General features: G+C 34.8%; 2 protein-coding genes across 2 annotated transcripts; both read left to right on the forward strand.

The window, feature by feature from the left end:
* Nucleotides 1-902: 902 nt before the first annotated feature.
* Nucleotides 903-2225, forward strand: LOC120276330. Its single transcript, XM_039283053.1, has 2 exons — nucleotides 903-1412; nucleotides 1931-2225. Exons 1-2 carry the CDS (start codon nucleotides 1023-1025, stop codon nucleotides 2018-2020), a joined length of 480 nt encoding a protein of 159 aa, XP_039138987.1. The 5' UTR covers nucleotides 903-1022; the 3' UTR covers nucleotides 2021-2225.
* Nucleotides 2226-4856: 2631 nt separating this feature from the next.
* On the forward strand, nucleotides 4857-27583 carry LOC120275471 (callose synthase 3-like). Its single transcript, XM_039282059.1, has 42 exons — nucleotides 4857-5219; nucleotides 5788-5888; nucleotides 6832-6956; nucleotides 7080-7173; nucleotides 7392-7502; nucleotides 7632-7748; nucleotides 7856-7948; nucleotides 8038-8129; nucleotides 8331-8457; nucleotides 10163-10306; nucleotides 10396-10472; nucleotides 10546-10636; nucleotides 11130-11252; nucleotides 11337-11451; nucleotides 12309-12643; nucleotides 12774-12826; nucleotides 12929-12989; nucleotides 13422-13503; nucleotides 13803-13852; nucleotides 13947-14033; nucleotides 16135-16272; nucleotides 16412-16509; nucleotides 16593-16677; nucleotides 16790-16950; nucleotides 17180-17303; nucleotides 17391-17488; nucleotides 17709-17844; nucleotides 17924-18075; nucleotides 19728-19837; nucleotides 19961-20086; nucleotides 20271-20339; nucleotides 20454-20643; nucleotides 20954-21098; nucleotides 22309-22428; nucleotides 22498-22616; nucleotides 22720-22803; nucleotides 24103-24215; nucleotides 24319-24548; nucleotides 24795-25592; nucleotides 25688-25738; nucleotides 26909-27094; nucleotides 27197-27583. Exons 1-42 carry the CDS (start codon nucleotides 5024-5026, stop codon nucleotides 27446-27448), a joined length of 5859 nt encoding a protein of 1952 aa, XP_039137993.1. The 5' UTR covers nucleotides 4857-5023; the 3' UTR covers nucleotides 27449-27583.
* The last annotated feature ends 370 nt before the right edge of the window (nucleotides 27584-27953 follow it).

Consider the following 27953-nt stretch of genomic DNA (forward strand, 5'->3'; position numbering starts at 1 on the left):
CATCAACTACGTCTATGTGTGACGGAGTTATTATTGTCTATAGATATTTGATGATAAATTTTAAATTATTATCTAATGATTATTATTTATATGGAGAATTATAAAAATGCTATTTGGTATTGTTTTAAACTGTTTAATACGGATTAGTATTGTAAGTGAGATGATGATAACTGTTGGATGTAAATCCAATGGCAACATGAGACATAGACGATATGCCCCTCTCCAATTTTCTCTAGTTATTTTATCAAATCATCACCTTACCATCTAACGAACTTAAGTCGTGTACTCTAGCGTGTTAATGGACTCCCTTATTCAACTTCATGTAGAATAGTGAAGAATAATATTAAATGTTATAAGTTAAATTAGAAAATATTCTAATATTTATAAAAAATCAACAAATAAGTTTGGAGAAAGAAATCATACATATCGAGGAACCCTGATAACTACTCATACTTATGATAGAGAGGTCTCAAGTTCGAGTCTCTCATATTACAATTCATTCTATAATCCATGCAAAAGTTCAGTGTGATGCATACCTCTCATTTTCTCCTCTAAAGTTGTATAGCGGAGGTTTATCTTTAAGAAGTCAAACAAGTCAGCGTAATTGATGCACTTTCGTATTTGTTTTTCATTTGATTTTTCGTTTGTTAACTCTGTCAAAATATATATATATATATATATATTGCAAGGGAAATTAGAACAATAAAATTTCTTCAATTAATAAAAAAAAAAAAATGGGGATCACTACGAATCTGTGAAAAACGTTACTCATGATAAATAATTTCCAAGCTATTTTAAAAGGGCAAATTAAAAACTCAATCAAAACACCTTTGCTAATCACGTGAGTGCCATTCATCCCACAATCAAATCATGTGACTCCAACGGCTATATTCCCTTCTCTCGTACTCCTCTTCCCCAAAGCCCAAGCCCAGGCCCCGCCCAAACGGTCTCCGCTCCTCCCTTCACAACCTCCTTCTTCAAATCCCCAAACAACCCTCCATCTCCTCCCAAACCCTTCTCCAATGGCTTCTCCTCCCCAGCCTTCACCCACCGTTCAGCACGTAACCAAAGCCTCATCAGATCAGCTCCTCCGCAAGTTCGCCGAGCTCGACTCCGACTCCCCCCGCGCCACGCGCAAACCCCAGCTCCTCCGCGGCCAGATCGACCGCAAAAATAGATCCAATAAGGTCGTCTCCGCTCTCGGAGCTCGAGAGATCCGCGCTTCTTCCATTGTCGTTGATGCTCCGATCGCCCGCCGGAGGATCAGCGGCAGCCGAGCTGAGTGGAATACTCTGCTTCCTATCTCTTCTCGGAGGTCAAAATCTCTTGGTCGGAAAATGGGGATCGGCCGATCTGAGCCTGGGAATCGGGATTTCGCCGGGATTGCTTGCATTCTCGCCGCACTGGAGAAGGTGATCATTTTTCGCATTTATACCCTTATAAAATATTTTAATTATTTCATTCAAATAACTTCTAACTTCTATGTAGTTCCATGTAATTCAATAAATAAATATATTAATAAATTGCTGAATAAATATAAAAATAAAAACATACGGAGTTTAATAGTGGATAATATATTTAATACTTTTAATTTAATAATTGCTTCAATAGTTGAGTTTTGTATTGTTTAAGTAAATATTTTTGAGTTTGAATCATTGTGCATGCAAAAGGCACCAATTTGAAAAGTTTTACTTTTTCATAAAGTTTCTAGTATTTCACTCGAATTAATTTGAAAACCGACTCTTTTAATGTTGATGAGTCAAAAGGCCATACCGAGATCCCCCAACACACTCTTCTTTTTGTCATCTTATATATATATGCTTTGTTTATTTTTTAATAAGTAAATTAAGAAACTTAAAAGTAGAATTAGATATGATGTATTAGTTTTTGATACAGGATATTAAATAGTAATGAATTTTTTGAGCTGCAGACTTGGCGTAGAACAATAGAAGGTGCATCAAAGATGTTTGTTGAGAAGCATTGCAGCAATCACGTTCGTCTTATTAGTGATGCTGTTTAGAGAAATCCATGCAAAGCTCTTGCCTTTCATAAGCCCCCAACCACGTTCTTTATTGCTTGGAAAAATAACTCGCAAAAGAACTTCTTTTGAAGTGAATAATTTTTTGCCTTCATTTGTAAAGAAGGCTAATGCTATTTATTTTATTTTTTCAATTTGTGATAATATATATAGATATGAATATATAATTTCAATGCTCATAGAGATATGCACATATCTCTGTTGTTTTTGTGTTTTGGCCTTGTATCCCCCAGTGCGCGTGGTTTTGATTAGAGATGTCAACAGCGGGGATTCATCAGGGGATGCATTCTTTGGCCTGGACCTCAAAATTATACTCTCATCCCCAAACCCGAAATACGGCGAATTTTTTTTTCTAGTTCCCGTCCCCACGATGATCTCAGCTTCAATTAATAAATTAAAATATTATTATTTAAAATAAAATTTATAAAATATTTGCTAAAAATACTATAAAATTTTTTAATAATTGAGAACTCATTTATAAATGGCTTAACACAAAATATCAACATACATAATCACCAATGAATTATTTGCAAAATTTTAAAAAATTTAAAAAATGTAATATAGTTTATATAAGTTTAGAATTTTATTTAATTTTTATACTAATGTTTATTTAATTATTAATAATTTGCTAAATAAATAAATAAATATATGTTTTTTTCTAATTTTTATTTAGATATTTATAATATTTAACTTAAATATTTAATATTTCGGGGCTGGGGCGGCCTGGCTCTGATGAGGAATTTTTTTCAGCTCCGACCTCGGCCTCAATAGGGCGGGAAAATTGATTCCCTGTCGGGGCCATGGCCAATTGACATCCCTAGTTTTGATGACATTATTTGTTTTATTTTATTTAAATATGTTTTGATGATATTTTATCAATGGTATTGTTGAAATCTATAAATAATAATAATTATTATTTTGAGAATGTGAATAAATTGTTGATTTGTTGATTTTTTATTGACCGTGAGACGTATATGACACCAAGCCTTAACAATTCATCTTATTTACTATAATTTTAAAATCCAAAATAACTTAATTAATTTAGCCAGAAGAACTTCTATATTCACAAAAAGGGGTGTTTTTGGAACAATAATTTAAGTTGAAGAAAATTTCAGATTATTCATGGGTTTTAAATAATCAATGAATTTTTGTAGCTATGGGATATGAGGATATCAACATTATTTAATAAAGAAAGTTATTATAATGGGTCACACTTGGCAAAGTGAAAAAGAAAATTAAAAAGCAGTTCCTTTCTAGCGCTTTTTTTTTCCTTTTTTTTTCTTCTTCCTGTTTAATCAATCTTTAATTATTTTAAATTTTAATTCTTAAAGCTAGAGTAGAGTTTCTTGGTTCTTAATACTAAAAAATAACAAAAATATTTATCATCATATTTTTATTTTAATTATTATTTTTTGGACAAGAACTCAACTAAATTGAAATACAACGCAATACAAACAAACACATATAATTGTAATTGTAAGCAAATTATAAATATATTTAATTTATAAAATTTTATAATATTCCCCATAGCATGTAGTTAATGTTTTAGTTTTATTTTTTCCAAATTATTTTCAAATTTTCTAAAACGCTATTGTTCGCTTTGAAAAATATAAAAATATTGGCATTATTAGAAAATCTTAATTTTATTTATGACCTTTTAAATCATTCTATTGAAACTAACTCACGTGCAATCCACATGCCCAGCACTAATTATAAATTTATAATTTACAAATAAAAAGTTTTTGTTTTGGCAGCAGATGAGATTTCAGATTAGTGTTATTATTTTAATAAAGAAAACCTTTTTGTTGCTTATTAATTGTGGAGTAAATATAAATTAAAAAATATATTAAAAAAAAAAAGGACATCCATCCGAATAGGTCGGCGTGCCGTGTCGTCTTGGTGGGCCCCGCGGGAAAAGCAACACATTACGATGATCCATTGCAAATCAAACACCCTTGCCCTTTAATTAAATATCGGAACTACCCCTCCTTGTATTAAATACGTGTAATACTTTATTAAACAATTTTTTTTTCCTAAAAACTCATAAAAACACTTTTCACGAAATAAAAAAAAAACCACTCAAATTTACAAGTAATTACAAAATTCTTACAATGAATTGAGCGATTGAATATAGTAGCATATCATGCTTGATGGTTTATTTCTTAATTTTTTTGGGTATTTACTCATAGAGATTTTTTTATATATTTCAATTCTATTCGATTCTAATGTATTTAACTATTTTTATCTATTAATTTAATTTATTTAATCATGGGATAAAAATGTTTGTCAAAATAACATTTAAATGAGCTAAGTATCTATTGACTTGTATTTTGATTACTTTTTTGTATGAAAATAATAAATTGAAATTGTTTTGACATATATTTTATGATAACGCTCAAATAACATTTTATATAATTAAAAAATAATAATTCTATTCTAATAACATTAATTAAAGAAATTTTCATTTATTTTTTAATTTAAAAAAAATAAAAAACTGAAAGAAAAACTAAACTCAATACTTATTATTATTATTATTTTGACAAAGCAGATAAGTTATTAAATACATACTAATAAATCAAAATCAGTAGAACCCTTAATATTTTAAGTGGAAGTTAAAAAACACTGTTATTTATTTATTTATATCCACATTATGAGAAATTTAAATACTGAAAATTAATTAATTAATTAATTTTTTAAATATAAAATATTTTGAACAATGGCAATAAAGTAAATACCTCAAAAGTCATACCCTTGCGTGGTATTGAAGACCACCATCTTTGGTAATTCTTACACAATATACCCGTTAAAAAGCATCACTCCACTTTCCAATGGTTGTTTGCTTGAGCTTGCGGCACTCCCATGGCGAGCTCTCACTCCCTCCCCTGAACCCTAACCATCTTCTTCGCCAAGAAACCCTAGAAATTTCCTTGATCTGAAGGGTTCTGATGCTGCTGGTGGTGCTCACGGATCACGCGGCTGCAGAAGATGTCGTTTCCTCCTCCCTCTTCTTCTGCTTCTTCTCCACCGCCGCCGAGGCCGTTGCTTCGAGCTGAGACAGCTGGGAACCTTGGCGAGAACGTCTTCGAAAGCGAGGTCGTGCCATCGTCCCTTGTTCAGATCGCCCCCATTCTCCGCGTTGCCAATGAGGTCGAGCCCAGAAACCCTCGTGTCGCTTATCTCTGTGAGTACCTTTCTTCTTTTGTAATCCTAGAGTTCTGCTCCAAGTTGTGAATTTTGGATCAAATATCATAAAATAATTTTCTTGTTTTTCTTGAATTATATTGCTTACCTTCCAAGCTACCAGGTTTTGTGTAGGTAAGACTGTTGTCATCTTTTGTTTAATCTTATCAAGATTAAAGGTTGGTGAATAAGCATTCTTTATTTTATGATAAAGCAAACTAGTGCTTGATGATAAAGCACTGTTTGAACTCCTGGATTTTCAGCTCATGCTTGTACTCCTTGCACTTACCCGAGGGAGTGAAGTTTGCGGGATTGTATTTAGTTGCTCAACACATGATTTTATAAATCTGTTGGCTAGATATGTTTGTCCTCGAAATTCACATTATATGATAACCCATTGTTGGAATGCAGAGAGGGTTTCGTGTTGCTAAATAACGTCAATTTAGTGTTTCGCTTTCTAATTATCTTCTATGAATGGTTCCTACTATCTGAGATACATATAATCCCCTTATTATTTGTTGTTGTTGTTCTCTTTGAAATGAGGCTGTGTTTTATTGTCTTCACTACAGGCCGGTTTTATGCTTTTGAGAAGGCTCATAGACTTGATCCGACTTCAAGTGGGCGTGGTGTTCGCCAGTTTAAGACAGCACTTATGCAACGACTAGAAAGGGTGTGTCTTCTGTATTTTGTTAATTATACATTTATTGTGGCATCAATATGATGTTGATATGTGAAGGATTATATGCCTGTGTCTGAATGATTGATTCTTAAGGGACATGGATGTGTGCACCACATTTATATCTGTTTGTTCATATTTTTGTGTGAGCAAGTTTGAGTGATATACTTACCTAATTACAACACTGTTTTTATATTTTTGGATAATATAGTGCATTTACAAAAGTATAAATTTATTATAGACCTATAAATAGATAGATGGGGGGAGGGAAGAGAAGTGCGGATGAGGCCTCGCATGAGGCTGAAAGATAGGTTCAGAAAGTGTGGAGGGTGCATTTGGATCTTAAGGTAGATCAAATTGCTCTCCTAGTTGAATCCTTCATCTCTTGTCTACTGACAGGATGCACATATACACTTACATGGCTTGACGTGAAGCTCATTGGATTCACCAAGTGCTTTTGAGAACCTTGATTTGTTGCTTTGTGGAGTATAGAGAAGTTTCCATAATTACTATCTCAATGCTTGTAAAAGTAAAGTGTCGGGATGAACTTCTTTCATGAAGAACATTCTTACTTTTCCTGTTGGTTTAAGTTTACATTTCCTACATGGATTATAGCTACATTTCTATTTACTCTTGAGCTCTCTTCATCAGCTGTTAGATACATACCAAACATGTATTATTTAGACTTGGTTCAACCCAAAAACTTCAGCTGATAGGATGAGAAACCCACGTTTATATGTTCATATTATTTGGATGCTTGATGATTTGGTATAAGATTTCAGTCCTTTGGTTTTACCTGGTTGCCTGTTAAACAATGAGCACTTCATTATAAATGTGTACTAAAAGTCCATCTTCTTCTTTATATATTCAGCGTTATTGATGTTTGGAATCTGTTTGTTTCTTTTTCTGTTTGCTTTACTTCGTGTCACAATTATAGGAGAATGATCCAACTATGAGGGGAAGGGTTAAAGATAGTGATGCAAAGGAAATGCAGAGCTTCTACCAGCATTATTACAAAAAGTATGTCCAAGCTCTGCAAAATGCGGCTAGTAAGGCTGATCGGTGAGTTTGCTTTTGGTACATCAATAATGCATTGATCTGCAAAATACGACAATCAGTTTTTTTTATGAGTTGGCATTCTCTTGTGCTTATGCTTGATCATCGGTACATTTTTTGCTTCTTCAGTGCTCAACTCACCAAAGTGTATCAAACTGCTTCTGTCTTGTTTGAGGTGTTGAAGGCTGTCAACATGACTCAATCTCTTGAAGTTGATCATGAGGTAAAATTTTCATTTTCAATCTTTAGCAATGTTGCCTAAGTTAATAACCTTGAGTGATTTGATGCTATTAAGATGCATCAATGGATGCTAGATTTATGTTTTCATTATTGATGCCTTAGTTATACACCCTTAGATTTACATGATTTTGCTGCTATTGTTGAACGGGTAGGTGCATGTTTGTCATTGTTCATGGCCTCATGTTTTTGCTTCTTATTTAGGTATTGGAAGCTCATACCAAAGTTGAAGAGAAGACAAAAGTATATGTGCCTTATAACATTCTTCCTCTTGATCCTGATAGTTCAAATCAGGCTATTATGCAATATCCTGAGGTTTTCCCCTGACTTTACACCTTTGAGCGGATTTCTTCTTCTTTTTATTTATTAATTAATTTATTTTCATTTTTATTCAGTTCGGACACCTGATTGCATCTGCTAAATCATCTTCTCTCTTAAATGCAGATTCAAGCTGCTGTTAATGCTCTTCGAAATACCAGAGGCCTACCATGGCCAAAGGATCATAAGATGAAGGATACTGAAGACCTGCTTGACTGGCTGCAGTTTATGTTTGGTTTCCAGGTAATGAAGATTGAAGCAGCTGCATATAATGCTCCTGTGCAAATTTTCATCAAAATTTCTTGTTAGATCATGCCATGACATTCCCTACATGATCTTGAAAATTGCAGAAGGATAATGTGTCGAATCAAAGGGAACACTTGATTCTGTTACTGTCTAATGTTCACATACGGACATTCCCAAAGGCTGACCAACAGCTTAAGGTATTTTTTTCATTTGCCTTTCTTCTGTTACACTATTGCATTGTTCCTTATTTTCTTTGATGGCAAACTGATGTTTTTTGTTTGATCAGTTGGATGAACGTGCACTAGATGAGGTCATGGAGAAACTCTTCAAGAACTACAAGAAGTGGTGTGAATATTTGGGACGCAAAAGTAGCCTCTGGTGACATTTTTGGATCTTGCACTCATCTTGATATTTGGAATTCTGGTTATAAATATATATTTCTGTTCTTGTAACTGACTCTAACTGAGACAGACAAATCTATCAGAGATTGGATTTGCCTGTCACAGAATTTACTTTGTACTTAGGCCCTTTGCTTCTTATTTTCTGTCTCAAGACCTTCCATATAATGTTGAAATCTAGGCTACCAACCATCCAGCAGGAAGTGGAACAGCGGAAGCTCCTGTACATGGGTCTCTACCTTCTTATATGGGGTGAAGCTGCAAACCTGCGATTTTTGCCAGAATGCCTCTGTTATATATATCATCATGTATGTGTGTATCAGTAAATTTATAATCTTGCTGCATTTCCAAATATAAGTATAGTTGGTCCTTTTGTGGTTTTTGTGACACCATATTTGGACTGCAGTAACAACTTTGCTTGTTTAATTCATTTTGTTATTTACTGTCACATTTTTATACAAAGCTTGCATGCAACTAAGCCTTCTTTTAGATAATAACCAGGGTAAAAAGAGCTTTAGAGTATGCTCTATTATTGGATCTGTTTTAAGTTACTATTTTGTTTCAACTGGTTGTAGTTGTTCTACATCATGATGCTGACTTTTTGTTTAGCTGTATAATCAACAAATTATAAATGAATCTCTATGGTCCTGTGTGATCCAACCTAATCATGGATCTATCTGTACTGGTTCTACAGCTTGAGCCATCACATTCGGTTGCCTCATCACACACAGAACTGACTAATAGAACATTGTAGGCTTGTAGCTGTTGTGTAACATGTTTCTGTTTCTTTAGTTAGAAATATGGGTACATTTAATGTCATATGTGGGATTAGAAAATATGTTGCACTTGGAGAGAGCTTAATATGACCTTAAAACTCAATTCAATTTGATAATTTTGCACCTTCAGGTTCACGAGTTCATGACTAAGATACATGCTAGTGGATGCCATTAATTCTTCTTCCTTTCATGATATATTGATTTTTTTCAATATCTGGTTTTGGAGAACATAGGGAAGGAGAAAGATGCGTCATAGAAGAAAGAAAAAAAAAGCTCCTAAGAGATGGAAAAGAATATAACATATGTTAGAGAAAGGAGGTAAAGTGTTAGAAGAAAGTGGAGTATGAGGAGAAGTGGGTTGTTAGCTTGATAGAGGTGTCAGACTGATTGGGAAAACATAGTTAAATATGAATGGGGAACCGAGGAGCAGAAGAGGGTATGGCGAGGTTGAGACTTGAGTAGATGTTAAGGTATAGAAAGGGGATTTCTGGGAATTGGCAACTGAAATTAGGTTAGGCCTCACTTTTGTTCCATTTTGCCTACTTTTGCCTCATCTATGCTAAAATGGGCAAACCCTTCCCAAAGTGATCCATGAGTGGTTTACATGGGCTGTGATGTTTATGGAAGTTCACATGGACAGAAGAAGATAACACGAGAGAAGGTTGCTTCGATTAAGCTTACTTGATAAGGATGTGCAACAAATGAATTGGTGGCTGTAAGCTGAGTAGCATTCTCCTTTTAGGAATCACTGAAGACTTTTCTCTTCTCATCTCTCAATTTTTATTTTTGTATAATTTTCTCTCAACATGTTAGGGTCTCATGTAATGTCAGTTTAAGATTGATTTTCAGAATCAAACAATCACATTGCAATCTAACTCACCTAGATATGAATTCGCAATTGGATTTTAATCTATGTTGTCTTTTTTTAGTCCACCAATGTTTTCAAGTTACACTGCATTAAATCGAATATATCCACCAATTTCTTCTTTTTTCTTCTTATGGAGTCACAACTACTATCACTTAATTAATTTTATTTGGTTGTATTGAATTAATTGGTTCAACATGCTAATTGCAACTTCATCCACTGGGGTAAGAAAAGTTGTGCTTCAATTTATAGAAATAAAAGTGATACAGTTCAGTAGGAGGACTGCTAAAGCAAAATTTTTCTTGATTTCTTCGTTAATAAACATTTTCATTTTCCCATGGCCTTATTTCTATCCTATTCTTTTTCTTCCAGATGGCATTTGAACTTTATGGAATGCTAGCAGTGGCAGGTAATGCAAATCCTATGCCTAGTGACAACATAAAACCAGCGTATGGTGGCGAGGAAGAAGCTTTCTTAAAAAAAGTTGTCACCCCTATTTACCAGATAATAGCAAAGGTTACTAGATTGTTGATTAATTCTTCTTGTAGACTTCAATGTCCTTCCCTTAGTTTATATTTTGTTTTGTCACTCTTGTTCTTATTCAGGAAGCTGAAATTAGCAAGCGTGAGAAGTCAAAACATTCTCAGTGGAGAAACTATGACGATTTGAATGAATATTTTTGGTAAGAGCTTGGTAGCTTTTTTAGGAAAGTGTATCATTGATACGTTAAATGACGTAGTCATCATAATTTCCAGGTCAGTGGATTGTTTCCACTTAGGTTGGCCTATGCGAGGTGATGCTGATTTCTTTTGTCAACCTCGAGGTTCATTTATTGAGACAAATGGAGTAAGCTACTTTCTTTATTTCTTTTTTTTTTTTAAATGTATTGTTTTTGAACAATTATGCTGATCCCTTTCGAATTCATTTTCTTCCCATCTTTAGTGTACATTATGCATCAATGTATTGTGTGATCATAATCCCACTTTGTTATTTTGGTCTTTGACCCATCGGTTTCCCAGGGTGATGTACTGGGAGCTTAATAAGGGGTAGATTGTAGACCTCTCCCACTTGGTTGGGTTTTTTTTTTGGTGGGTGTACACGACGATTTGAACTTGAAACTAAATCATAATCCCACTTTTCATTTGCTCCACAAGTATACCAAAATTTGTCGCACTATATAGTTTTTTTGTGTGTGTGTGTGGCCTCCATTTATGTAGCTATGTATTGCTGATCTATTATCATCTTATTTAAGTGTTTTTTTGTTTTTCTATTTCTACATTTTAAGGTGATGCATTGCCTTCTGGTATGTTCTTATTAATCTGGGATAATGGTGGTTCAGGAGAAGAAACCAGCAAGTGGAGACCGATGGATTGGGAAGATTAATTTTGTTGAAATACGGTCATTTTGGCACATTTTTCGTAGTTTTGGTCGGATGTGGATCTTTTTTATCTTATCCCTACAGGTGCTAACTCAACTTTTTATTTAGTTTGCCTATTCCATTATCGGCATCTTCTCTCATGCTAAAAAATTAGAGTTTCTTTACAAGGCTATGATTATTCTTGCTTGGAATGGTGGTTCACCAAGTGATATCTTTGATGCTGGAGTATTTAAGAAGATCCTGAGCATTTTTATAACCGCTGCTTTTCTGAAACTTGGACAAGGTAAACACAATTGTTTAACTATGTTTCGGTGAAGTCTAGTTTGGTGATTCTCATTTTCTTCCGTCTCCTTCAAATTGTGTAGTATTTCAATTTCTTCTCCAATGGTTTCCTAGTAATCTTCCAAGATTCTCTTATCTAACCATCTGGTATAGCTCAACATTTATGATTGAGCTAGACTCATGGTTGGTATAAACAAGCTTTGATAATGATGATGCTACCAGAACAATCAGGTGAAGACTTGGATCAAACGGATTGAAGTTCATATTTGGCAAAGACCTTTTTCCATGTCAGCAAACCAAATGCATTGGTTGCTCAAAGAGGTTTATGCAAAATGTAAAGATATGAGTTCCTAGTTTGGTAAAATAGGCATGGGACAAGAGATTAACTTATAGTCTTATCCTAAAAAAGGTTATCAAGTGGGTTTGCTGGGGAAATGTTTATTGTCCATACAATAAGAAAGGTTTATTCTTGAGAATCTATGTGGCTAAAACATGGATGTGTCATGGTTGTGCCCTAAAATAGATGGAACTAGATTTTGTTAAAGATAGTTATTTCTTTCCTTTGAACTTGCTCAGTTTGCATTTATGGTTTTCTTGCATTGTTAGTAACTCAAGGGTGCTGATTTACTTTATGCTGTAAAGAAATAGTTACTATGGAGCTATTATAGGTTATCTGTTGTCATGTAAAAGCTTTCCACTACTGTATTCAGCTCTATGTTATTCAATTATAGATGGTATTGCCATTGAGATTGTAGTATGATGCATACATAAAATAAAATAAAATAAAATAAAAGATTGCAATGTTACTTTTTTGTTGATGTTAAAAAATTGACATTCTAGCATCTTACTCAATTGCAGCTGTTCTTGACATGATTCTTAGCTGGAAAGCAAGGACAAGTATGTCTTCTGCTGTAAGGCTGAGATATATTTTGAAGGTATTTTCAGCTGCTGTATGGGTGATAATATTACCAATAACGTATGCCTATACTTGGGAAAATCCTACTGGACTAGCAAGATCAATTAAAAGCTGGGTTGGAAATGGTCAGAGCCAACCTTCATTGTATATTGTAGCTGTGATTGTGTACCTATCACCAAATGTGCTTTCTATCCTGTTGTTCGTCTTTCCATTCCTAAGACAGTTCCTGGAAAGTTTGGACTATAAGATTGTAATGCTCATGATGTGGTGGTCTCAGGTACTATGATCTTTTCATCAGCATTTCTAATACTGTATGTATTAGGTTTTTATTGGTCAATTATTTTTATTTGCCTGCTTCTTTCATTGATCTCATTCTAAGGATTTTTTTTTATGTTAAAATATGGCAGCCTCGTCTATATTTAGGAAGGGGAATGCGTGAAAGCTCCATCTCAATTTTCAAGTAATACTCCTTGGTTATGCCGGTTGCAACACTGTTTTCATTTTACATAATGAAGATATTATGAATTAAGTTTCTTATTATTAATTGCGGTTTCTATTTCAGGTACTCATTGTTCTGGTTACTTCTCATAGCTACAAAGTTGGCCTTTAGTTATTATATTGAGGTACATATTTTTGCTCTGTTTATCTTCTGACATCACATCTTTATTAGTTTTGTGTTAGTTGTTGCTTGACTTTTGTACATATAAAAGCCAAACTTCCAGTATGTTTGCACTTCGGTCTGGATTTAAAATTTCTTCATACTGATTTAGGAAGATTAGGATAAATTGACTGGTTCAAACCATGTAATTAAAACCATTAAGGCTCAACATGAAAAGCTAGCTTTTATCTTGCAGTTAAATTGTTACTTTGTGAATGTTGGAGTAACTTTAACTTTTAAAGGTATCCATCATTTCTATTGTTTAGACTACTCTGAATGGTGTTCATGAACCCGAGCTCTATTTTCTTCATTGTTGTATGAGCTGTGCATGTTTCTTAAGCTTTTATATTATCTTCCTTTTTTTGATTATTATCACTTATCTATTAAATTTGTGCAGATCAAGCCTCTTGTAGGCCCAACAAAAGATATCATGAGAGACCTTATAAGAACTTTTCAATGGCATGAGTTCTTCCCCCATGGTAACATGGCTAGAAATAATTATTTTTTTAATCATTTTTTCATGGTCCATGCTCTTGTAAGGTTATTGAACTGGAACATGCTAATGTGGGAAAATAGCCCCCCACAAGTGATGTTAAGATGGATAGGCTTGACTGTCCCTGACCATGCTCTGACTTGAGCTTTGTGCACTAAGCTGCCCATTTCTCTTATTAACAACATGGGGGATTAGGCTTGTATGATAGATCTGTGATATATCGAGAGATCCAAAATAGTTTTTCATCTTTTCTTATTATAGAAAATGGCTGTTTAATCTGTGCAGCTAAGAGCAACATTGGTGTTGTAATTGCACTCTGGGCCCCGATAGTTCTCGTATGTTCCCTTTCTCATTTTTGTGTTTGACACGTTTTCTTTTTTGTATTTTAATTTATCTTTCTTGTAATTTTGTCAAAATGGTGCTCCTCAGGTTTACTTCATGGATGTCCAAATCTGGTTTGCTATTTTTTCCACATTACTTGGTGGAATATATGGAGCATATCGTCGACTTGGAGAGGTTGGTAACAATCTGAGTGGCAATTTTTAATTCATTCTTCATTAGAGATTGACATCATTAACTGTGCTTTATTAAGGTAGTAATTATAAGGTAAGTGCCACAAGATAACTGACGCGTGGTCATATTTTGAATGTTTCAAGTCTCTTGTAATTTCAAGATACAACTCACTATAAATTTTTGATTGAGCATCATGTCGGGGAATATTCACTTTTCCTTGGTAAGGCTCTAATTGGTTAGTCTGCGAAATTCAGATAAGCCCAAGCACAAACTCACCAGAAGTCACTGGTTCTAATTAGAAAGATTTGTTTTCCAATATGCAATTTGTGCCTATAAAACCTAAATCACGTAACATATTGAAGCTTTTTGTTGAATAAATGCAAAACTAGAAAAGCTTAATCCCTGACCAGCATGAAATCTTAAAGCTGAACTTATTTTCTTCAGGTTAGACCGTTAGAGCAACACCATCAATCATTATGATTGAAAACTACACCATATGATGGAAAATATAATATGTGCTCTTATCTCCAAAGTCACTGATTATCTAAAGAGTGCACTAGGAATTCAAATTCCAAACTCCATTATTATGAGCTGAAAGTACTTTATCAATTAATTCGATAAATTCAGGTTGTTTGATGTCAAATCTTTTGTAGATACTCTTTATGCAGCATAAACATGCTGGTTCTTCACTAATAGTGTTTCTATTTATGCAGTTTTTATTCTAGTGGTTCTTTGCACCACAGGTAGGATGCTTGATAAGATGACAAAGATCATTATATAAATTTTTTTTAACATTCTTATCAAAGTTCCTTAGCGATTTTTTTCTTTTACTTAAATAACACTCACATGGGTTTGCGTCCAGTCTCCTACTAAGGAGTTGTAATATGCAAACCAAGCTTCATATACAACTTTCCCATACTTACTCTTTCTCTAGCTAATGTCATACTCTGGTTATAAGCACAAACTGAATATAGATAAAGACAATGGGATTCATAGTCTGAGTTGTTCTTTGTTAGTTCAAGGTGCCGGAGGTAAGGTTGCAAAAACAGGGATTGCGTTATATGCATGGATCTTAACGTAAAAGTAGGAATTTGTTAAGCCTTCAGATCTAGATTCTACACATTTCTTAACTCATACAGAATTTAAAATGAGCTATGTTTGTCTTCCTTTTCTTTTTTATTTTATTATACATGCATTATTGTGGTGGATTTTGAACAATGAACTACATGGTGTTGGTTAGGCATGATAATTTTAAGATCATCTCGCATCTATTATTAAAATATTTTAGCTTATATTGTTGAGTTGTAGCAATGTAGATCATGATGAACATTTTTTCTATTTTTAGACCATAAAATTAATATGATGCTGCGTTAGATCTAAGTGAGAATTGATTGTGATGCTTTCACATGTAAGTGAATTTATTAAAACCATGATGTAGATAGAAATAAGTTTGTCAATTGCTGGGCTAATCAGATATTGGCATGAAAAGTTGGATCCATATCTGCATTTTTGGGTTTGACTTTGTAAAAAAATAATTTCAATTAGCTAGTTTATGGTTGAACACTGTTAGGAAATGGCTACTGAAATGTTGGTTAGGTTATTTTATGGTGAAACTATTAGGCGTCTGGGCTGGCTAAGATGAAGTAGAAGTTTTGGCATTGCTTGGGTCTGCCTCAAATTGAATCCCAAATCAACCTTTATGAAAAAACTAAGTTTAGGATCTGATTGAACTCAAGTTAGTCCTGAAATACGTCTATTTGGTGTTTGGGTTTAGAACAGGATGTATGCCTTCTGCAGCTCACTTGAATGCAAAAGTGCAGGGGAAGGATTTTTGCAGTCAATTTTGGTCTTCTAATGTAAGATGATTTATGTAATTTGGGTTCATTTGTATCAAGGCAAAAATGTGAACATAGAAGGGTGGCACATGCACTTACAACGATGAAAAGTACCTTGCATTGGGATTTAGCTGCACACATCCAGGGTCTTGGTTAATAAGATATTGGACTGTCATTGATACTCTTCTTGCCATTCAATTTTGGCAAACACTGTTTTGGCAATTCTTCCCTTGGTTTTATTACTGTTGTGCCCTTCTATACTGCTGCAGATTCGCACATTAGGAATGTTAAGATCCCGGTTTCAGTCTATGCCCGGTGCTTTTAATGCGCGTCTTATACCAGTGGAAAAAGCGGGGGAGACAAAAAAGAAGGGGCTAAAGGCTTCTCTCTCCCAAAGATTTGCTAGGGTATGACGTCTGTGTGCGTGTCTTCAATTTCCTCTTCCTCCAACTAAAGAATAATTCCAACAATGATTCACTTTTCGTAAGTTCAATGCTCAAGTTCCATGGTTGTTATCTGATTAAATTAACAATTTTGATGATGCAGATACCACCTAGCACAGAGGAGAAGGAGGCAGCAAAGTTCGCACAAATGTGGAACCAAATAATCAGTAGTTTCAGGGAAGAAGATCTAATAAGTGACAGGTATATCTCCAGCATTTTTGTGCACTGAACTGTGTCTTCTTTCAGTAGCTAGTTATTGAAATGGTATGCACACTTGAATACAGGGAAATGGATTTGCTACTTCTTCCTTATTGGGCAGATCGAGAGCTAAATCTTATCCAATGGCCTCCTTTCTTACTTGCTAGCAAGGTTTTGTTTGTTTATATTTTCCAGTTTGGGGCTAAGCTTGCCTCTTAAGAGAATTTCTCTTTATGAATTTTGCATTCACATGTAATACTGATATTATATATCTCTCAATTAGATCCCAATTGCGTTGGACATGGCCAAAGATAGTAATAGAAAAGATCGTGAGCTGAATAAGAGACTTGAGGCAGATCAGTATATGTTTTCTGCTGTTCGTGAGTGCTATGCCTCTTTTAAGAACATTATCATATACTTGGTTGATGGTCCCCGTGAGAAAGAGTAAGTAATTTTATTAGATGAAATATAGTCGTCCTTTTTCCTGTTTGCAATACAAAATTGTTTCCTTTTTTCTCTTCTTGGGAATTTTTTGTTCATATCATTCAATGTGGAAGGGAAGGATTTGTGTAGCCGACCTTAAATAGCGGGGAATAATGACTTATTGTTGTTGTATCATTCAATTTGCACAATTTCTTTCTCATTTTATTTTTCCATTTTATGACAATGACAGGGTAATCAACAGCATTTTTTCCAAGATTGATGATCATATAGAAAAGGGTGCTGTCTTAAAAAATTTGCATATGGCTGCTCTCCCTACTCTATATGGACAATTTGTAAAATTGATCGAGTATTTGGTAGGTGGCAGGCTTGTAAGCTGTATATACAGCCATTTTAACCATTTTACTAGAGTACGATAAACTTACCAGTGCCTTTGTTTTCAGATGGCTAATAAAGCAGAAGAAAGAGGTGATGTTGTCATTCTTTTCCAAGACATGTTAGAAGTTGTGACAAAGGATATAATGGATGAAGAATTTCCTGGGTATGGAACTGGTTTTCTTTTTTTTATGGCAGTATATGTACTGGGATTAGTAGGGTTCTGCTATTGATAGAATTTTCAGTCATTGTTTAGATTGTTGATAATGGAGGTAATGATGGCAAATACTTATTATAGTAAAATCATGCTATTACTATATTTATGAGGTTAATTGGATCACCTGGCAAAATTAATGGTGATCATTTGAATATTTTATTTTCACCAGTCTTCTAGATTCTAGCCATGGAGGTTCATATGGGAGGCATGAAGGCATGGCAAGTACTGATCCAGAGTTTCAATTGTTTTTATCACCTGGAGCAATCAAGTTTCCCAGACCAGAATCTGATGCTTGGACAGAGAAGGTAAATCTTCCATAAAAATATTTTTTTAATATATTTAACCTGTCTAAATGAGATTTATTTTTTCTTGGGTTGATTGCAGTTTAAAAGACTTTATATGTTGCTTTCCGTTACGGAATCTGCAATGGACGTGCCATCTAACCTTGAAGCCAGAAGGCGAATTTCTTTCTTCACTAACTCTCTTTTTATGAATATGCCTAATGCACCCAAAGTTCATGACATGCTCTCGTTCTCGTAAGTCTCGTATGGATGCTCCTCTAAATACCTTTTTTTCTTCTATATGATCCAATTCAATTTGCAAAGCAAGTGCCTTTCATTTAATTTTTGTTGGTTATTTGTCTTGTGCTGCTGGTCACTGCTGATATTTATTCATATTCTTCCATGTTTTAGTTAAAATGAAAAGGTATTTGTGGTGTCGTATAAGAGTCCCACTAGAACTTTGCGTCTAAGGGCCCGTTTGGTGGAATGATAAGAACGATAGGATATGATAGATTATCTTATCCTGCTACTGTCCTTTGTTTGGTGTGCCAATAGGATATGATAGTCTTATCCTATTGGACTACTTTATCATGTCGGCCACATGATAATGAATCTTATGGGGGTCAAAATGAAAACAGGTAGGACATGATAAAAAAATAAATTTATTTTTTTTGCCCTGTTATTTGGTTTGGGACAAGAAGCTTGTCAACAACTGGATAGAACACTAACTTCATTATTTTAAATAGAATTTTACACATTTAGAGTGGTTAAAAAGTTTCTCCATCAATCTTCGTGCTTGAGGTGATTATTTTCATCTAAATCTTTTTTTTAATCATATCTTATTTTTAGTTTCTCTGATGATTTTTTTTTTCAAACTGATTTTAATGTGATCTATTTATTTGCTATTAATGAGTTTGTTACTCTAGTTGTATGTCATATTGATAACTTTGTGTATGATTTTTTCCAAGGAAATAAGTATTAACTATAATTTTTGCAAATTGGTGATATTGCAATTTATATATTTGTGGACATTATTTATAGGTTATTTATTTTTTAAAAATTTAAAAATATACTGATAAGTAAATTATTAAGGAAAAAAAATTCAAAAAAGTCTATTTAAAAATATATATAACTATATAATAAAGGGTAATTTTGTCTATTTACATATCATTCATATCATATTATTATCCGGTCTACTTCTAACATAAAATAGGATAACATGATGCTTTCTAATATTTATCCGGTGCGCATCAAAATAAGATATGCGCCATTTCCTTTCCTACTCCTATCCTGTCCTCATATCATATCCATCCATATCATATCTTGTCCACCAAACGGGCCCTAAAAGATCAGTTTTCCATAACTGGTTAGGATATTACTCTTGAAATGTGGTTTTCATGTAAGCCAGGTCTGGGTAATATGTTTGGTTTGTGTTTAACAAAAGGTATGTGTGAATTTGACTTCACAGCATGAAATTTGTGGCCTGGAGACAAATTGTATATCATCTATATCCTGAGAGCTTGGATGACCATTAGTTTCTAATTGGCCACAATAAGTGGCCACTTAATGACAGTTAATACTAAGTGGGTGCCTCAGAACACTGACTGCCCATTTTGTTCTGACTGCCCATTTCACCTGTTCATGATCTAAACACCTTTTATTTTTCTTCTTTTATATTTTGCAAGAAGATATTCTCTTTAATTAAGAAGAGATCACAGGCCATTTTGATATGGCCTATAAATATAATGTGGTGCCATAGAATCATGGGCCAAAGACGTTGGACCATTTAATGAAAATCTTGACGGTCCTGATTGTAAATGATGTTTTGACCTGTGAAATTATTTTATTTGGGGTTGTATTTATGTTTGTTACTCCTTTTGCTCTACCTTATTGTGCCTCTGCTGCAGTGTTCTGACACCCTACCGCAACGAGGAGGTTCTGTTCTCACTACATGACCTTGAAGAGCAAAATGAAGATGGAGTCTCCATCCTTTATTATTTGCAGAAGATATATCCAGGTTATTCCTTTGGCGCCGTCATTGCTTGAAATCTTGGTCTTAGTCTATTTGCTATAAATGCTGGAAGGCATTAACTGGAGATTTATTGTGGAATTGTATCTCGTTTGTTTTGATGAAATGTAGATGAATGGAAAAATTTCGTTCAACGCACCAATTGTAAATATGATCAAGAACATCAGATGAGTGAAGAACAGGTGGAAGAGCTTCGTCTGTGGGCATCATACAGAGGCCAGACTTTGACCCGGACTGGTATATGCACTATCATGAGTTTTGACTTGGAGTGTCTACTATTCTTCAAATATTATATCAGCTCACAATCTTTCCAATACTTGGCAAAATATTATTAATGATGCAGTCAAACTTTTAATTATGTGGTTGTTTCTTACATCTGAATTTCTTTGGGTAAAAATATTTGACCAATTTGAGTTGCCAGTTAGAGGGATGATGTACTACCGGAAAGCTTTGGAACTTCAATCTTTTCTTGACATAGCCTCAGATGAAGGTATCAATTATATTCCTTTTTCAGAAATGAATGCTTGATGATAACTGCACATGATCGTTTTATTATTTTTTTAATCATTTTTCTTTTTGGGCTTAACTTGCAACTTTCTTGCAGATCTCATGCATGGTTACAAAGCTGTAGAATTATCATCCGATGAACAATCATTAACAGGGAAATCTCTGTGGGCACAGTGCCAAGCAGTTGCTGATATGAAATTCACATATGTTGTGTCTTGTCAGCAATATGGAATCCAAAAACGATCTGGCGATTCTCGTGCTCAGGATATTTTGAGGCTCATGGCAACGTATGTAGCAAGTATATTAACATGTTAATAAGGATATATGAAATTAGTTAGGTAAACAAAAACCACTGCCATAAAGCCTGATTTGTTAAGTTCAATCCAAAATTATTAGATGGGATCGATCCAGACTAAAAGCTTAAGTAGATAAGAATGATTTGTATATCACAAGCTTTACTAAACTAGCAGGCTATTAGGGTTATTTTGTGAAACAAAGCCCTGCATGGGTTTGGTCTGAATCCCAAGCACTTTCCATTTCTCTTGCGCAAACATCAGAAGACTCATACCTAGAACTCTGTGATCATCTTGTCGGCAGGTATCCATCGCTACGAGTAGCTTATATTGATGAAGTGGAAGAAACCCATGGTGGAAAAATGGAAAAGGTTTATTACTCTGCATTGGTGAAAGCTGCTGGAGCTAGGCCTGAAAATCCAGCTGAGCCAACCCCAAATCTTGATCAGGTTACATCTCTTCACCTTTCACTGCCATGGTTTGACCACCATGATTTTTGCTGAGTAATATTTGTACTTTGTTTTGATTATGGGTTGATTATATTTATACACCTTAAAAAACAAGACAATTTGATGAGGAATATCTCATGAAGGGAAGATGAAAATGAATGGAGTAGGTCCAATCTGGCCTTCTGTACTTGATTGTGCAGCAAACAGTAAAATTAGTATTAGCAGGCAAGTCGACTTGAAGATCAACAGTATTATGGTCTTAGGTAAAGTGATGAAACATTTTTGAATTTATTGGATGGGAATGAAGCATGTAGGCATACTGTAGTTGAAGAATATTATTCTTTTTCCAAGGTTTTAGCATGCAGATAGCACAAAGATCAAATTTCTCTTAACCTGAATGACATAGCACGAAGGTTAAATGCATCAACATGCTGTAATAACAAGCTTTTCACCTGAATGACATAGCACGAAGGTCAAATGCATCAGCATATTCTCTTAACTGGCCATGTTAATTGGATGTATCTTAACTTTGTATGCAGCAAAGCCCGGTTGAATGCTCAACATGAAATTCACAATAATCTCAGTTTGGCAGATGTTTGTATTATCTTGTCAGAGATATTTCTTTAGTTTCTACGTATAAAATTCCATCGCTCTCACAATCTCTTAGCGACTTAGGATATATATATATATATAAGAATGACATCTGGAGAGGGAAGTGGAATGAAGGAAACACTAATAAAATATCAAACTAGCTATTAAGATAATTGTAATGATCACAGTAATATGAAATCAAACTAAAACTTGTGCAAGATTAACTGAAGTAAGATAAACACACATCAGCAATTTTGTTAATTGGTCCTACTTTAGATTTATGATCAGGGTTCAAGATCTTTTTAGGCATCATGTTTTAGGGTTTGAAAATTCTAGATGTTACCATGAGGAGACTCCACACATCCTTTCTCATCCATGCGGTCTTCTCTATTGATTCATGTTCTCTTCTTTCTTATTTCTTCATACACTAGTTGGCATTAGTGTTAAGCATCCTGTGTGAAGATGGACCTTTAATTGAGAAATCTTGTCAAGGTTCATATCTCATTTTTATTTTGTATTTTGCACCTAGTCGTTCATATTATTTCCATTGACCGTTTGATGCTTGAAGCCTTACAATATCTCACTTTTCATGGAGTTATGTTAATGTACTTCTCTTCAGGTTATCTACCGTATAAAGCTTCCTGGCCCTGCTATATTGGGTGAAGGGAAACCAGAAAATCAGAATCATGCCATTATTTTTACTCGTGGTGAAGGTTTACAAACTATAGATATGAACCAGGTAATGGTGGCCCACTTAATTTTCTAGTGAAGGATTAGCTGAGCTTAACTCATGGCGTTTCCTTTGCAGGATAACTATATGGAGGAGGCCCTGAAAATGAGGAATTTACTGGAAGAGTTTTTGCGAAAACATGATGGTGTGAGACATCCTTCAATTCTTGGTGTTCGAGAACATATTTTCACTGGAAGGTAGGTTTCTCAGTTATAATGGAAATTGAATACCAAATTTTGGGGAAGTTGGTGTGTGCCATTGCTCAAAAGAAGGAGCTCAATGTCTTTGTGTTATCTGCAGTGTTTCATCTCTTGCATGGTTTATGTCGAATCAGGAGACAAGCTTTGTGACAATTGGACAACGTCTGCTTGCGAACCCATTAAGGTCTGTATCCTCTACAGCATTGGATGGTATATTATTTAAAGGAATGCTTACTATAAGTATATTGTACAGAGTCTTATGTTATTGATAATGCATCTGTGCTTCCCTATGCTTATTCAAGTTCTGTCGCAGACGCTTAATGAAGGATGGATCCAAATTATCTACCTGACGGAATTGTCGAAATTATAGTTATATAAGTTTAGAAAATAAAAAAAAAATCTATTCTCAGCTTCTATGAAAAATTGTAATGCCAATTATAGTGGGTTTCTTACTTGAAATTCAAATTTCCTAGAGATGAGAACTCTAGGTAAGTTTAGCTGCCCAATATGGCATGTTGGATAATTTTAAATTATCGTAACTCTGGCCTTCATTGGAGTCATATGTGGATGGGCTTTATTTTCAGCACGTTTGCACTTTGTGTGCTATTTGAAAATGTTGATATTAGTTATAGGACCATTTTTCTGTGTTCTTGCAAATCTCTTTATCATTTCACCCAACAAGTTATTGCTTGCTCACCCTGATTTGTATTTTAAGTGTCCAAAACTAGAAGGTCATGAATAAGCAATAAAATGGTTTGGAGATTAAGCTGAGGATATAATATGATATATGTTCGTTTTACTGTCATCATTTATTTGCAATGTTGTTGGACACTAAGGATACCTTCAATTTGTTCTTTACTACACTAGTGGGTTAACTTACCAAAAAAATCCTTACAATTCCATTCATTCACTATTGTTAGATTTTATATTTTGTACTAGTGGGCCCTATATGGGTGCTACATAAGCTTAGGGGTCTTATACCAAAAAGTCTTAAGATTTAGTGGCTTAACCCCTATACTTATATATAAACCCATTACACTTCTATCACACAACCGATGTGGGATTATATTTCTAACACCTCCCTCAACTGGCCATTTCTGGTCAGTTTAAACTTGCTCAGACTTATACACCAGAAGTCTGTTTTTATCAGGATTTGTACATTACTTTGTGTCTCCGAGGTCCTACACACATGGACTTGTACACTACTTATGTCTCAGAGGTTCTATATCTTTTGAATATATATTGGGCTCCACTTTATTTTCTTTGATCCAATGTTAGATTTTATATTTTGTACTTGTGGGCCCTATATGGGTGCTACATAAGCTTAGGGTCTTACACAAAAAAAGTCTCAAGACTTAGTGTCTCAACCCCTATAACCCCTATAATTATATATAAACCCATTACACTTCTATCACACAACCGATGTGGGACTATATTTCCAACAACTATCTTGTATTGCAACAATGATCTTCTTGTTTGGCAGGGTTCGATTTCATTATGGTCATCCAGATGTGTTTGATAGGCTATTCCACATCACCAGGGGTGGTGTGAGTAAAGCATCAAAGGTTATTAATTTGAGCAAGGATATATTTGCTGGTATGTTCCCAGTTGAATTACTTCCTCTTTGCTAGCACCTCGGATGGATTTCTTACTTGGACTTCAAATTTTAACGCTATAATTCTGGGTTATCATATGGTAGGTTTCAATTCCACGCTTCGTGAAGGAAGTGTCACTCATCATGAATACATGCAAGTTGGCAAAGGAAGAGATGTGGGTCTAAACCAGATCTCTTTATTTGAGGCAAAGATGGCAAATGGGAATGGTGAGCAAACATTGAGCCGTGATATATTCAGACTTGGCCACCGCTTCGATTTCTTCAGAATGTTGTCATGTTATTTTACCACTGTTGGTTTCTACTTCAGTACTTTGGTATGAATTCTATACCCCCTTATAGTTCCTTTGGAGTCTTTCATTGGAAAGACCACCTTAAATTCCCACTGTTTTCTGAGAAGAAGAATGCACTATTTGCTTATAAAAATTGCGGGCCTAATTCTGCAAAACCAAGCACCCAATTTTAGTGCATCTTCAATAGGACCCCATTGTGGCACACCGTTATTGTTGTTTACAACTATGTTGCAATGTTTACAAGTTGAACTTATGTTTTCAATTTGGCAGATGGCTGTTCTCACTGTTTATGTATTTCTGTATGGGCGTCTATATCTTGTTCTTAGTGGACTTGAAGAGGGCCTAGCAACTGGTAGAAGATTCAGTCATAATCAGTCTCTCCAGGTGGCACTTGCTTCACAAGCTTTTGTGCAATTGGGTTTTCTGATAGTCCTACCTATGATGATGGAAATTGGACTGGAAAAGGGATTCTTCACTGCAGTTAGTGAATTTCTGTTGATGCAGTTGCAATTAGCTTCTGTGTTCTTTACCTTTTCTCTCGGAACAAAGGCACACTATTATGGAAGGACATTGCTCCATGGAGGTGTTGAATATAGAAGTGCAGGTCGTGGATTTGTGGTGTTCCATGCTAAGTTTGCTGACAACTACAGATTGTACTCTCGAAGCCATTTTGTGAAGGCTATTGAATTGTTGATTTTGCTTGTCCTTTATGAAATATTTGGTCAATCATATAGATCATCAGTTGGGTATATCTTCATCACTATTTCTATGTGGTTTTTGGTGGGTTCATGGCTTTTTGCCCCCTTCCTATTTAATCCTTCGGGGTTTGAGTGGCAAAAGATTGTTGATGACTGGAATGATTGGAACAAGTGGGTCAGCAACCGTGGGGGCATTGGTGTGTCTGCCGAGAAAAGTTGGGAATCATGGTGGGATAAGCAGCAAGAACATCTCAAGTATTCAGGGAAGCGGGGAATCATTGTTGAGATAGCATTGGGATTACGCTTCTTCATCTACCAATATGGCCTTGTATACCACTTGAATATAACAAGAAAAACCAGAAGCCTTATGGTAATCTCCTTCAGTTCTTTTTTCTTCTATGCATTTGTCTGTGTATGCCATTACTACTTTGCCATGAAACTTTCTTATGCTATAAATTGTTTCAGGTCTATGGGATTTCCTGGCTTGTGATTGTGGCTGTACTACTTGTTATGAAAGTAAGTAGCTTATCCTGACTTCAAAAAATTTGAGTCCCTAAAGTCTGTAAAATTTATGATGCTTGTTTAGAATTATAATTCAGCTTCTTTCTTTCTTACTGGCGTACTATAGCTGGGGTAGGTTATGTATGATGCCGTGTGTTTTGTTCATTTGCTCTCTTGATTATTCAGTTAGTGCTTATGCTTTATTATTTACCAATGAACCCTTGTTTACAATCACTTTTTTAATCCTTTCTGTATTATTTTATATGAGAATGCACCTATTTTTAAATTCCATTATGCTATTCTAATTTGGGACAAATGATCTTGAGAAAATTAACAATGGCATATGTTTGGCCCATGGACATTAGTCTCTTGTCCAGCACTAAAATGGAACTGAAATTACCTGGATATGATGCTGAACTCTGATTGTTTTGTAGATGAACTACATATAATACATGTCATGACATGTCATGTGTTTGTTACCTTGCCATGTTGGTTACCTGGTACGTCTTTGTTTCCAAATTGAGTTTGTTTTCTTTTATTTTTGTTTGTGAAATTACCCTTTAAATCCAGAACCTTTGTCTTGGTTCTGTATTGGCCGCTAAACTTTATGTTCGAGCCCCCTCATTGGGTGGTTGCCTAACAATGAAGTTGAGTGCCACAAGGTGTCACTTGGCACTTCAGCTGCGAGGGGTAAAATAGCATCGAAGAGAAATTTAAACCATTATAGTCTGCAATGTTTTGCTCATGCAGCTGTTGTTGTCTAAACTTGTTTCTTCCACCAGGATAGGCCTTTCATTCTCAAAATTGCCCTCATAAGCTTACCTGTTTATTCAAAAGAAAGAAGGTTCTAAAATACACAGTTTCCTTGCATCAGGTGCTGCATTACACTCCATATTAGTGGTAGGCCAACTTAAGGTTTTCTCTAAGCAAATGTTGTTTACATTGTAACAAATTTGCAAATGTAAGAGTTCGATCAGAGCAAATTAAATTTCAGACGGTAATGCTAAACTAACACAAATTTTGAAGATTCAAAAGGGTGTTGTTTCCATGAGAACTAGGGTTTTTTTTTTCTTGAAGCGGGATAATGCTAATGTAAAATCTTTCGTCTATATTCAGGTGTTATTTGACTGTGATATCTAAGCTTACTGGTTTCTGTATTTGCTTCTTTTGTCAATTGTTCATCAGACGGTATCTGTCGGGAGGCGAAGGTTTAGTGCCAATTTTCAGCTTGTTTTCCGCCTGATCAAGTTTCTCATCTTTGTTACATTTGTGTCCATTCTGATCACTTTGATAGCGCTCCCTCATATGACTGCACAAGACATCATTGTATGTTTACTTGCTTTTATGCCTACTGGATGGGGTTTGCTTCTGGTCAGTGAAGTATTCTGAGAAAAACACTTTCCATTCCTCCTTTGTTGTGTTTTGTTTCAGCATATTTCCTTACTAATGACTGAAATTTTATTTGCTCTTCAGATTGCACAAGCTTGTAGGCCTGTGATGCGCAAGTTTGGCTTGTGGGGATCCGTCCGGGCACTTGCCCGAGGGTATGAGATCATGATGGGCCTGCTGTTGTTCACACCAATTGCCTTTTTCGCGTGGTTCCCTTTTGTTTCCGAATTCCAAACAAGAATGCTATTCAATCAGGCCTTCAGCAGGGGTTTGCAAATTTCTCGTATTCTTGGTGGGCAAAAGAAGGATCGTTCATCGCGCAACAGCAAGGATTGAGATCTCTCTCTGGATGTTGTATTTTTATTGTTGTTAGCCTGTTTCTCTTTTGTATTGCTAATGTACAGTGATATTGTAATGATATTTATGTAAGAAAATATTTTTTTAGTGAATGAATTGAGAGACCATTAACAAGGAGTGTACCTATGATATTCATGTTGTATGAAAATATTCATGCCACATGGATTTTGCAGGTGATATATGATGACTTTGATGATTTTTATCAGGTTTTGAAGTCATTTTTGTTGGGAAACTAGGTTGGTGCCACTCGATTTGCACTGTTATATTGTCATAGTTACAAGCGGCCTAATGGGATGTTGACTGTTCTTTGCATTCTTATCCATGAGCAGGGTTACATGGCCTTGAACCAAATTAGGATGATAAATAATAGATTTTAATAAATATTTTTTAAAGATATTTTTTTAATATTATATTTACTAATTTATAAAAACTAAGTTGCTGAATAATAAATTTTTACAATTTTTTTTTATCCATATATGTCAAT

Source organism: Dioscorea cayenensis, chromosome 14 (genome assembly GCF_009730915.1).
Source record: "Dioscorea cayenensis subsp. rotundata cultivar TDr96_F1 chromosome 14, TDr96_F1_v2_PseudoChromosome.rev07_lg8_w22 25.fasta, whole genome shotgun sequence".
Taxonomy (NCBI): Eukaryota; Viridiplantae; Streptophyta; class Magnoliopsida; order Dioscoreales; family Dioscoreaceae; genus Dioscorea; species Dioscorea cayenensis.

What these genes read in the sequence shown, in the direction of transcription:
- LOC120276330 (XM_039283053.1), top strand. Translation starts at nt 1,023, where the DNA reads ATGGCTTCTCCTCCCCAGCCTTCACCCACCGTTCAGCACGTAACCAAA. An exon ending in TTCTCGCCGCACTGGAGAAG is followed by an intron (nt 1,413 to 1,930) that starts GTGATCATTTTT and finishes TTTGAGCTGCAG; the next exon opens with ACTTGGCGTAGAACAATAGA.
- LOC120275471 (XM_039282059.1), top strand. Translation starts at nt 5,024, where the DNA reads ATGTCGTTTCCTCCTCCCTCTTCTTCTGCTTCTTCTCCACCGCCGCCG. An exon ending in TCTCCCAAAGATTTGCTAGG is followed by an intron (nt 16,273 to 16,411) that starts GTATGACGTCTG and finishes TTGATGATGCAG; the next exon opens with ATACCACCTAGCACAGAGGA. An exon ending in GTTTCTACTTCAGTACTTTG is followed by an intron (nt 24,549 to 24,794) that starts GTATGAATTCTA and finishes TCAATTTGGCAG; the next exon opens with ATGGCTGTTCTCACTGTTTA.